Genomic DNA, 13,474 nt, shown 5'->3' with positions numbered 1-13,474 from the left:
AACAGTTAAATAAAATGGAAAGGTGGAATCATTTTGAAAAGTCAAAGAAAATAAATAACCTTATTTTTTGAAGCTACTTTTCTTCTACATCAATATTTAACATTCCCTGCAAATTAACTACATGCCAAACACTGTACAACTCTATAGTACACTCCCATTTATGGATAAGAGCTAGTTAAGTCGACCAAGGTCAGACATTAAGTAGTAAAAGACAAGAAGTAATAGAAAAAGACTGAAACTCAGGAAATAGGACTCCACGGCCTGTGGTCTTAACCCACCACACTATACAAGGATCCCAAAGACAAATATTGCATTATACACAATTGCCAAGAGAGGATCTGTCCTTTTCTTCCAAAGACCATGTAACATCAAAACTTACACTTTTGTCACACTCTGATATTCCCTCAGTTAGTTAATAGTTTAGAAGGGGTAGCTACTAAATATTCATACTTTAGTACTAAATATTCATATTTTGGTGTGAAATATTATTAAAGTTTTCATTTTAGATAATGAGACTATGAGAACATGAAATTGGGAAATAAGGACTTCTTTAATCATATGACTAAAGCATACTTTCATCTATAAAAACACTCCAGCCCTAGAAAAGAAAAAGGGCACAAGAAAATATATAGCCCTTAGCTTATAAAACACATAGGCCATTTATTACCCTATCAGAGAAGTAAGGAAGATTGGGTCTCTCTGGGTTACAGATCTAGGATTCTTCAAAGGCAAAGAATAATTTGAACCTCTTTCCATGATCTTTTCCCTTCCACTCCTCAAGTAAATCCAGAAACTTCTGGTTTGTGTATGTAAAACCAGTAACAATTAAAATGATTTCTAAGAACTTAGGCAACAACAATATAGTAATACTTTTATTTATGCATACAGGTTGTATATAAATTGCAGAAACCTTTAATATTATTTTCCATATATTATTCAGCCTTCTTAAAGCCTTTTGCTTAAGATGTTCTTCTCAAATTTGAAACAAAATAATATGTAAAAATATGCAAAAACTGTTTCTATTTGAATACTTCCTCTGCCAAATTCAAAAGTGGTTTTCTACCACAATTCTAAAGTGACCATGTTCATTCACCTTTAATCAGTCTCTTTTTTCCCTTGACTGACCTTTGCTTTTTACTGGTGTTTATCACAGTTTTCACGTAACAGTCTCACCAAGATTCTGGGTAATGTGTTAAATCCATCCATGGCCAAAATACTGTAAGCCCTCTCATACTTACCATATCTCTGTTCTCACAGCACCCCTAACAATTCACATCTAGTTTTCTTACTTCCCCGACTCACTGTATAGTTATTTGAACTTTCTGTTAAGCACGCATTTCAGTAATGGTGGGAATTCCTCAAGCTGTACTGGCCCCAAAGTCCTATCTTTACTTGCTCATGTAAAACCTGGGTCTCAAAAACCACCTGCTCATTTAATTTGTAAATCTATTACCTTAGTCCCACTCATTCACCAATTTTCTAATTCTATACTTTCAACTGCATCAGCCTGAAGTGCAACATTACAAAACTTTATACTTCCACTTATTTATACAGTAGAAACTATTTAACAAAAGATAAGTACATTCTCATTCTCTGAAGTCTTTCAGACCCAACCATGTATAAAAAAGCATTGGTAGCATCCTTATCAAATGTGAAACTGAGAGGAAAAGCAGTTTCAATTCCAATCAGTTTTAGTTAAGGCTTCAGGGCAAAGCATGTTATAAAAGCTGTTGGCTTTAGAAAAATAAAAAATAAAAATAAACCTGACTTACGAAAAATGAATGCTCATATTCTTTACATTCCTATCTGGGAAAACAGAAAACCCACAGAAGAATTAATCAGAAATGCAGGTATATACAGAAAGACACTTCTGTTATTCTGCTAGCTTTTTAGTCAGGTCCAACAGCCACCACACAAAAAATCTTAGATTTAATGTAAAAACTGGCTATAACTCTGCATTTTCAAGAAGCTGCACTGCACAGCCTACTTGCCAGAAGTACCTTACGCATGAGCTAGGAAAAAATAGAAGGCTAAACTAGAAGACTCATGTGCTGGAATACTTCAAAGCATTATAGCAAAATGAAATGGCATTATATAAAAATGTCTTCACATAAAAATTAAAATCTCAAAGAATTCTGAGTAACATATACCAGAATCTATGGGATGATTTCAGTTTTTTCATGTAAAGCAAAATATCACACTTTTAACAATATTTAAATCCTACTATTATAGAATAACAATCAGGATTACTGACAGAAATATGTATACTTTAAAGGGACAGTCCATATCCAGAGCTATGAAGAAATGACTCAAAAAATTAGAGACCATATTTTACAATTGTCAAGCCTCCTCTCCAATGAAAAACTAGTTATTCCTTTCAATAAAAGCCAAATCCAATACTAGTCAGAGCTAGGTTTTTTTTATTTTTTTAATGTTTCACTTTTATTTCTGAAGGAATATATTACAAAATATTCTTTTTTTAAAAAATTTTTTTAACATTTATTTATTTTTGAGACAGAGAGAGACAGAGCATGAACGGGGGAGGGTCAGAGAGAGAGAGGGAGACACAGAATCTGAAACAGGCTCCAGATTCTGAGCTGTCAGCACAGAGCCCGATGCGGGGCTCAAACTCATGCACCGTGAGATCATGACCTGAGCTGAAGTCGGCCGCTTAACTGACTGAGCCACCCAGGTGCCTCTATTACAAAATATTCTTAATGCACGGACTTCTTATTTACCTGAGACTAAAATTCTAATGACTTTAACTTTTCTCACTTCTAATTTTTTTTTTTTCTGACACAAAAAACTGGCATGTATATAGAAAGAAAGTCTGGACAGATGAGGGAAAGGCCACTGAACAGACATTTTTAGAAACAGAATTCTATAGTAAAGTGATTTTGAGGAAACATTTTGGATAAAGCTGGAATAGAAGAATGAAATCCTCTTCTGTATCTGATAATCATAAAAGTTTCCTTGTAATACTGTCTGTAAAAGTACCTTTTTGAGACAATGGATGACAATGGCATTTTTTTTTAATAAATTTTTTTAATGTTTTATTTATTTTTGAGAGAGTGAGGGAGGGAGGGACAGCATGAGTGGGGAGGGGCAGAAAGAGAGGGAGACACAGAATCCCAAGCAGGCTCTAGGCTCAGAGCTGTCAGCATAGAACCCAATGCGGGGCAAGAACCCACGAACCGTGAAATCATGACCTGAACTGAAGTCAGTTGCTTAACTGAGTCACCCAGGTGCCCTGACAATGGCATATTTTTCCAGGCAAGTAGAATCACAAGTTTTTAAAGGTCTTTAATGCTGTTTGCTCCTATAAGCAATCATATTCAAATTGGGGTCTGTGAGATCATATACAGACTCTCATCTTTTTTGTTAAGGAAAAAACATCTTAAAACTCAGGGTTTCCAATGTGAATGAAGGTAAAATAAATTGAAAGCATGTAAATTTCTTATGTGAAAACAAGGCTTTAAGGAATTTTATTCCATCAGAACACAAGACTCAATCATTCTTTAGTCACTGAAGTACATTGTCTTTCCTAAAGATACTTTTAAAAAGATAGTAACAAATTATTGTTTCTTTCCACCAAAACCCAATCTCCTTTTCCATGATCTTCCCTTTGTTAATGGGACTATCATCCATCAATCTAGTGATTATCTAAGCCCAAACGAATACTGCTCCCAAACCAGTCTACTTCCAATTAACTCAGAAGTTCTAATTTCTTGATACATTATTTCTTCCATATTCTAAGAACCTAAAATTCAGAACACCTTAATATCTCTGGAGATGACAGTACAGTGTTTGTCTACCCTGTGTACAGTAGTAACCCTCACTCCATACCCCACGAAACACACATGGAAGAAAAATCTTTTCTAAAATGTAAATCTGGTAAAGTCCAAGCTCCCTAACATAACAAATCAAATCTTATATGCAAACCTCTACCTATCATAACTCAACTTTAGTCACTCCCCTTCTCATATTTCACATTCCAGCAAGATAAAACTAGGACTAGCTCATGGTTCCCAGAAGTATTCTACAGTTTCAAACGAATTTTGGACTTGTTTGAAAACTCTGTAAATCCATATAGAACATGTCCAACACCACAGAGAATTAATTCCCTTGTACTTCCTGTTCATCCGAACACCCACAGGCAACCCTTATTCTGGCTACTATACTAAAACTTGATTATCTGTTCTTTATAAAAATGGAATCACACAGTGAGTACTCTTGTGTCTAGCTTCTTTTGGTTCATAGAAGGTCTACTAATATTCACTCATGTTTTTGTGTTAATAATCATTCTTTTGTTATGAGTAAGTAGAAATCTACTGTTTGATTATACTACAATTCACTGACATTTTCCTATTTACAGACATTTGGGTAATTTCAAGTTTGGGACCATCATAAATCAAGTTTTTTATACACATTTGTACAAGTCTTACAGTGAACACGTTTACACTGGGTAAAAACCTAGACCAGAAAGTACGAGGTCATAAGCTGTGTTCATGTTTAACTTTATAAAATACTGCCAAAGTTGTTTTCCAAACTATTTTACACTTTCACCAGCAATGGCAAGTTGTTCCAGTTGCTCCACATCCTTCCTCATCAACATTTACATTGCCAATCCGTTTAATTTTAACTTAAATTCCAGTGGGTGTGACATACCTCACAGCAGTTATAACTTGTGTTTTCCTGATGACAAATATATTATTTTCGTGCATTTATCAACCATTCATATACCTTCTTTGGTCTATTTCAAAAAAAATTAGGCTGTTTGTGCTTACAGATGTGAAAGAATTCTTAAGCTATTTTGGATACAAGTCCTTTGTCAGATATATGCACAAATATGTGAATATTAGGATCTTTTCCCAACCCGTGCCTTGCCTGTTCATTGTCTTAACAGTGACTTTTGAGGAGTTTTTCATTTAGATGAAATGTCTAGTTTATAAACTATTCTTTTATGGCTAGTGGTTTTTGTGTGTTCTCTAAAAAAAATCTTCATTTACCTGAAGGTTAGATATATACTCTGTATTTTTTCAAAATGCTTTATGTATTTAGTTTTTTAGGTTTAGATATACATCCATCTAACTTTTCTGTACAGTATCAGGTAGTTTGTTTCTTTTTTTCATATGTGTTTCTGTTTTCTGGCACCATTTCCCCAAATGAATGACCAAGGCACCTTTGTAAATAATCAGTTGATCATAAATATAGGAGCTTCTTTCTGCACACTATTCTATAAATACTAATCCTGCTAATATTAAACTGTTTGATTACCACAAATTTACAGTGAATCTTGAAATCAGATAGTGTCACTTTTTTTTTTCTTTTGGAAAATGGTTTTAATCTAGGTCTTTTTATTTCCACATAAATTTTAGAATCAACTTGTTGGGGCGCCTTGGTGGCGCAATCGGTTAAGCGTCCGACTTCAGCCAGGTCACGATCTCGCGGTCCGTGAGTTCGAGCCCCGCGTCGGGCTCTGGGCTGATGGCTCAGAGCCTGGAGCCTGTTTCCGACTCTGTGTCTCCCTCTCTCTCTGCCCCTCCCCCGTTCATGCTCTGTCTCTCTCTGTCCCAAAAATAAATAAACGTTGAAAAAAAAAAATTGAAAAAAAAAAAATCAACTTGTCAATTTCAACGTAAAAGCCTGTTGAGCTTGACTGACTTATAGATTCAATTCCATCCAATTTGGGGGAAAATGACATTTTAACATATTGAGCCTTCTAATTCATGAACATGGTTTCTTCCTCATTCAGGTCTTTAATATCTCTTTGTAGCATCTTATATAGTTACTGGTATACTTGTCTCCCAACTTATTTGTTAAATGTATTCCTTGATATTTGTGTTTCTGGTATTTTTGTAAATGGATTTTTTTCATTTCACTTTCCAGTAATTTGCTAATAATATCAGGAAACAATTTTTGTATACTGAACTGGCATCATATAACCATTCTAAATTCACTGATCAGTTCTAGGCACCATTTTTTAGATTCCTTTGGGTTTTTTATTTTAAAAATTATGTTTATTGAGCAGAAGATAGTTTTACTTCTTCCTTTCTAATCTTTATGCTATTTTATTTGCCCTATGTAAACAAAAAGCAGGAGAAAATGTGAAAACAGACATTACTTCATTCCTGCTTTTAAAGAGAAAACATTCAATATTTCACCATTAAAGAATGGAATTTGTTTTAGGCTCTTACTGGATGTCCCTCACTCAATCTATGGAAGTTCCCTTACCAGTTTTCTGAGTTTTATCATGAATGAATGCTGTATCTGTCCTATTGTATCTGTCCTATTCTCCTATTGACATTTTTTCCCCTTCATTCTATTATTGTGATAAATTACACTGAGTTCACTTTGAAATGTTAAACCTTACAATCCTTGGGTCCGCCTCAATTAATAATCATGAATTATCATTTACAAACTGCTAGATATGATAATCTAACATTTTGTTAAGAATATCTGCATTTATGTTAATGAAAAATATTGGTTTGAAATCTTGATTTCTTATATCCTCTTTGTTAGGTTTTGGTATCAGTCATAGCAGCATCACAAAGTGAATTTGGAGTATTCTCTGCTTCTCTTTTTCTAAAAGCAGTATACTGAAGATGGCTATTATTTCCTACTTTGAAGTTTCATAAAATACAACAGTGAAACCACCCATATCTGAGTAAACTCACCTATGAGTGAAATCACCTATGCCTGGAGTAATCTTTGTGAGAAGATTACTAATCTAATTTTTATAATAGACATAGAGCTAATCTGTATATATTATGGAGTAACAGTTTATGTCAGTGTTTTGCTAAGTTAGGTTTGTGAAGGATCTTGTCTATATCATCTAGGTTGCTGAATTTATTGGCATTACAACTCTTTGTAGTACTGCCTTATTTTCCTGTTAGTTTCTGTAGGATCTGTAGTGGTACCTCTACTTTCATTCCTGATATTGGTAATATAGCTTTCTTTTCTTGACAGATTAAACTTTTTAAAAAAATGCTTATTTGAGAGAGACAAGGAGAGCATACATATGTACAAGCAGCGGAGGGGCAGACAGACAGGGAGAGAGAGAATCTCAAGCAAGCTCCATCCACACTGTCAACGTAGAACCTGACACAAGGCTTGAACTCCCGAACCATGAGATCCTGACCTGAGCCGAAATCAAGAGTTTGATGCTTAACTGACTGAGCCACTCAGGCACCTCTAAAGCTTTTTCTGAAGTAGGTATTTTCTAATATGGGTATATACATAGACATATTTTCCCCATGTACTTTCTCAAATGAGCCAACAAATTTTAATATATTTTCACTTTCATTCAGTCAGATGCCCTTTATATCTTCATGTATTATTCAGAATTGTGTAATTCAATTTTCAAAGATTTGGTTATTCTTACTTAAATTCTACTATGATCAGATACTATATAAGCTTTCAGTCATTTGAAATCTATTATTTTATGTCCTAATATATAGTCGATCATGGTGCTATATACACTTGAGAAGTTTTTCTGCAGTTAGGGTATAGTTTTGTGAATGTGAGTTAAGCCCAGCTGAATGTTCAGCACTGTTCAAATCCTCTATTTATTTTAAAGATCTGTCTTATCAATTACTGTAAGAAATGTTAAAATATCCAACAATGATTATAGACTGGTTTCTCTCTTTAGTTTTACACATACATGTATTTTTTCATAAACTTTGAAGCTCTGTTATTACTGGTATAAAGTGTTTTTCAATATATTAACCCTTTAAGCACTACAAAATATGATATTTTTATATCTGGTAATACTCCTGTCTTGAATTTTACTCTGAGGCTAATATAATCAGATGAACTTTCTTGTGCTTGTTGTTTGCACAGAATATTATTTTCAATCCTCTTTACTTTCAGCCTATCTGTGTACTTCAACCTGACTCTAGAAGATACTGCAGTCAGACCTTGCTTTTTAATCCAGTCTGACAATCTTTGCCTTTTAATTGGACTTCTTAGACCACTAATGTCCAAAGGAAATATTCTGCAAGTCATGTAATTTTAAATATTCTATTAACCACGTCAAAAAATGAGGAGTGAAATTAATTTAAGAATAGATTTTAGATCAATATATCTGAAATATTACCATATCAACATATAGTCAATATTTTTAAAAATGAAATATTTTACATTATTACTTTTGATACTATGTTTTTGAAACACAAAGGCATACATCTCCACACATACATCTCCATTAGGAACAGCACAGTTCATGGCCTCATACAGCTAGTGGTTACTACAGCAGATTAAAGGGTTTTTTGTGTTTTTTTGGTTTTTTTGTTTTTTTTTTTTTTTTTGCTAATTTACATTTACATATTTATGTTTAACATCTGTTTATTTTCTTATTGCCTGGTGTTTTCGTGGTGTTCTTCTCTTGCACTGCACTAACAGAATATTTGATAATATTCCATTTTAATTCCTCCATGGGCTTTTTCCTTTTAAACAGCCTTTCTGAGGTATTATTCACATGCAATAAGCTGCATACATTTAAAGTATACAATCTGACAAGTTCTGACATATGCAAACATCCATGAAATCTTCACCCTAAGAGAGCATATAAATCATTCACCCCTAAATTTCCTTGTACCCTTTGCAACCCATCCGCCTGGCTCCTCCCCACCCCCAAATCCAATCTGCTTCAGTTTGTATCTCCTTGGGTTTTATATAAATGAATTCATACAGAATGTACTCCCCCTCCCCCGCCCATTTCTTTTACACAGTAGCATTATTTGGGTATTCATCCCTGCTATTACATGCATCAATATCTTATTCCAGGAGTGGCGGCTCAGTACAGCTAAGACTCTTGATGTTGGGGTCATGAGTTCAAGCCCCACATTGGGCAGACAGCTTTCATAAAAGAAAAATAGCTTATTCTACATGTCTGAGTAGTATTTCATTGTATCCAAAGGAATACGAGGCCAAAATTGCAATCTATGTATCCATTCATCTGTTGATGGACATGTGGATTGTTTATGGCTTTGCTTATTACAAACAAGCTATTATGAACATTCAACTGAGTTTTTTAGTTTTTTGGGTTTTTTTTAAATGAACATATGCCTTCATTTTTCATGCATAAATGCCTAAGAGATAAACAGCTGACAAACGTCATTTGGTAGTTTAACTTTTTAAGAATCTGCAAGATTATTTTGTCCAAGTAGTTCTTCAAGTTTACATTCTCACCAACATGAGAGTTACAGTTCATCCACATCCTTTCCAACACTTAGTATGGTCAATCTCTTAAATATTAGCCATTATAACAGGTGCGTAATGTTATCTCACTTCAATTTGCATCTAATGATTAATGACATAGAGCATCTTTTTCATGTACTTATTTGCCATATGTTTTTGCTGAACTATCAAGTATTTTTGCCAATTTATTACACTAGGTTGTTTGTTGCCTTAAGTTTTAGCATTTATACAGTCTGAATTTATATATATTCTGGATCAAAGTTCCATATGCTCTGTAAAGATATTCTGCTACTCTATGGTTTGTGTTTTCATTCTACTATCAGTATCTGCAAAAGAACTTAGAGTCTAAAAGCTGATGAAATCCCACTTGTTCTTTTATAGTACTTTTGGGGTCCTATCAAAGAAACATCTGCCTAATCCAAGGTCACAAAATTTTTTTACTATGTTTCTTCTAGGTCCACTCAGAGTTAATTCTTCAATATGGTATGGGGTACACATCCAAGTGTGTTTTGGTGTTTTGTTTTTGGTTTTTGCATACAGATACCTTAGTCAAAAACCAGTTGTCCATAATTATGTAGGTTTATTTCTGGATTCTATTCTGTTCTATTCATCTATTTATCTTTCTTTATGCCACTATGATACTGTTTTGATTACTCAGCTTTATTGTAACTTGAAAACAGGGAATCAGTCCTCCCAACCTTTTCTCTATTCACTTTTAACTGTACTTCCTTGTATGTTTTTTTAATTATTTCAGTATGCAACCTTAATAGAATCTACTTTAAGTTAGAGTTAATATTCTATCACTTCATGTAAATAAAAACCTTATAACTGTAAAATTCTATTTATCTTCACTTAGTGCTTTTGTCATATAAACATCAACACACAGTCTCTGTGTGTTCACTCACTAATATTTTCCTTTATAGCTTTAAAAATATCTATAATCCTTGTGTGTTAATTCCACTATCTAGGTCATTTTGGTGTCCGCTCCTGTTGAATGTTTCTCTATTAGATGGAATGTTTTCATGCTTCTTTCCATAATTTGTAATTTTTGATGGTACGGGGGATATTATGAATGATAGTTCACAAAAAAAGACTGACTCATGTCTTCCTTAGGGGGTGTGGTTTTGTTTAGGCAAGCAATTAAATTACTGGTGATCCTTATTGTCTTGTCAGGCCAAACTATCTAGCTTCTTCACTCTTCGTTTTAAGGTTGGTGCTTAGTGTAATGGGTGATCCATTCTCTTAAGGACTGGGCTTTCTGTAGTCTAAATTGAATGCCTGAGGTTCTCTCCAAGATGTCTGCATTCTGACTTCCCAGAACTCCCAAGATCTCAGAGCACTACAGAACCTTGGGAATCACCACTTTAGCTCTCAACCCCAGAACAGGTCCATTCTGACAGATCATGCAGAGTTCTCAACCTGTATACAGGCAGCCCAGCTATTATTCAAAATTCTGAATCAAGTGAATCACCATACTGAATTCTGACCCCTGCAAAATGCCCAAACCCCTGGAGAGCTTCCTTTTTCAGGACCCTTCGCAAATCCCAGATGTCTGAGCAGCTTTGAATTCCAGTCTGTCTTTCCAGCTCAGTGAGACCTCCATGCTCTGCTTAGATTCTCCTTTCCTGTGCTACAAGAATAGGGTAGCCCAAGGCAGAAAGCCAAAGCGATCATGCGACTCCCCTCATGGATTTCCCTTCTCTCAGGGATCTTTATCTGGTACTGTCTGCTCATCAATTCAAGACAATATATTTTATACAGTTTTGTAGTTATTATTTTTTTTTGGAGGGCACATGGAAGGAGAAGGAAAGGGTGCTATCAGTTATTCTGTCATAGCCCTACATACTAATTTTTAAAACATTTCAACTATTCATCACTATATGAATTGTTTTAAAAAAATCAAAGTGGCAAAGCGGCGTTAGACATTTGAACCTAGTTGTTCAATTATTTGTACACAGTATTTTGACTATCAAAATCATGGCCTAGTGATTTTGTTTTGTAATCACGGAAAAGTCAATAATAATGACGTGTGGGCAAATTCATTATCACATCATTATGACTATGTTAAGTACTTCATTATAGTTTTTACTTAACTGAACTGCCAGGCATATGTATGTGTGTGCCAAGGCGCACCTATACATAAGCAATGGCTACCTGAAATAAATCAAAATGCTTCTAGTTTTTTACAACCCTTTTACTACCCAAAACAACTAATTCCTCAAGCAAGTAATTCAGGAAAGGGTTCAGAAAAAAGGAACTTCGGTTTTAGGTAAACAGTGTAAAATGCAGGGGTATAGGCAGAATAATTAATTCATCGTCATTATCATCATCATTATCCCCATATCAAATTTTGATCCATAAAACAAGAGTCTAAAAATTAGTTTATATTTGTTTAGACAGACCTTACAACCAACTTTATTTCAGACATATATACAATTTAAGAAAAATACCCTATGAAGATAATATGGAGAAAACATTAAAAAACCCAATTCAAAGAATTAAAATATTGTTATAGCAAAGAAAAAAAGGTTGAAAGCACACAGAAAACTATCTAGCTCAATCTTTTGACTTTTATTTAGTTGGGCTTTAGAGCTTATGGGATAGAGAATACTTCAAATATAGTAATTCCCTTTATCTGCTGTTTCACTTTCTATGGTTTCAGGTACCAGTAGTCAACCATGATCCAGAAGCAGATGATCCTCCTTCTAAAATACTGTCAAAAGGCCAACAGTACCCTAACACTGTATCACAATGCCTATACATCATTCACCTTGCTTCATCTCATCACACAGCCATTTTATAATCTCACACCATCACAGGAAGACAAAGGGTGAGTACAATACAATATTCTGAGAGACAGAGGGAGAGAGTATGCACATTCACATAGCTTTTATTACAGTTTATTGTTATCACTGTCCTATTTTTAGTTTTCGTTAATCTCTTAATGTGCCTAATTTATAAATTAAGCTTTATAGATATGTATGTACAGGAAAAAACACTGTATATATAGGGTTTTGTACCATCTACAGTTTCAGGCATCCACTGCAAATCTTGGAACACATGCCTAGGGAGGTGGGGGGAACTATTATGAAAAATTTTTCTGTAAGACACTCAAACACAAAAACTAAAAACAAAAGGATAAAAGGGGCAAGAATGAGGGGACTTTTAACATGAAAGGAAAAGGTTATATTTTTGTGATTAAAGAAAGGGCAAAAACACTACTTGTCCACAAAAGTCACCAATTTTAGGTATTTTACTTGACACATATATACTCTAATAAAACTTCCTCTGTAGTGTTTCAACAGAAACATTTTTTTTCTCCAACAGGAACATTTAAAACATTTAACATAAATTATAAAAGGCTATTCTGGTAAAGCAGACTAAATATTAGTTTTAATATTCTGACCCATAAAATGGCAAATAATTAAATTAAACACTGTTAAGAGAGTAACACTTACCTGTAACCACCATGCTGCTCATATTAGAGTTTGGACTACTGAGAACACTGCCTGAGAGTAGTTCGTCAGATCCTCTCTAGAAAAAACAAACACATTAACATAAGTTATCTTTAAATTTAAAAATATTAATCCATCACTTATCTGTATCTTCCAAGTATTCGCTGAAAAACAAATGTCAGGTGTTACATACACTATTGGCAGTATTTTAAAATATTTTAAAAGTTTAACCACTAAAATAGAAAATTAACTTTCTTGTCAATCTCTCTCTTTTCCACAAAGCCAACAGGGCTTCCTTTCTTCCTTTCACCTAAGTATTGGCTCACTACCAATAATAAAAATGTTTCCAAGCTTTCTTTTTTTTCTTTTAATTTTTAAGAGCAGCTTTAGGTTTGCAAGAAAATTGAGAAGGCAGCCAACAGAGACTTCTATTTACTCCCTTCCCCCATACATACATAGCCTCCCTCATGATCAACAACTCTCACCACAGTGGTACAGTTTTTACCAAGGATCAACCCGCATGGACACATCATAATCACTGAAAGTCTGCAGTTTACCGGAGGGTATTGATGTTGTACATTCAGCAGGTTTGAACAAATGTGTTAGGATGTATTTCTATCATTATAATATCATATAGAGGATTTTCATTGACCTAAGAAATTCTCTGTGCTCTGCTTTATTCATCCTTCCCCAACCCCATCCCTGGTGACCACTTAAGTTTTTACGGTCTCTAGAGTTCTGCCTTTTCCAGGACGTCATATAGTTAGAATCATACAGTATGTAGACTTCTTAGAATGGCTTCTTTCATTTAGTAACAT

The 13,474-nt window shown here is 34.2% G+C and overlaps 1 protein-coding gene across 4 annotated transcripts in view; it reads right to left on the bottom strand.

Annotated features, from left to right (window-relative positions):
• Positions 1 to 13,474, bottom strand: part of PTBP2 (polypyrimidine tract binding protein 2) — an 83,968-nt gene that overhangs the window by 41,940 nt on the left and 28,554 nt on the right. For all 4 annotated transcript variants that reach the window (XM_030324326.1, XM_030324327.1, XM_030324328.1 and 1 more), the window contains exon 3: positions 12,660 to 12,735. In XM_030324326.1, coding sequence (XP_030180186.1) covers positions 12,660 to 12,735 — 76 coding nt within the window. The remainder of the gene's footprint in view (positions 1 to 12,659; positions 12,736 to 13,474) is intronic.

This window comes from Lynx canadensis, chromosome C1, assembly GCF_007474595.2.
Source record: "Lynx canadensis isolate LIC74 chromosome C1, mLynCan4.pri.v2, whole genome shotgun sequence".
NCBI classification, from domain to species: Eukaryota; Metazoa; Chordata; class Mammalia; order Carnivora; family Felidae; genus Lynx; species Lynx canadensis.
Note: the sequence above shows the minus strand (reverse complement) of the source record. Positions and strands in the feature narration are given on the sequence as shown.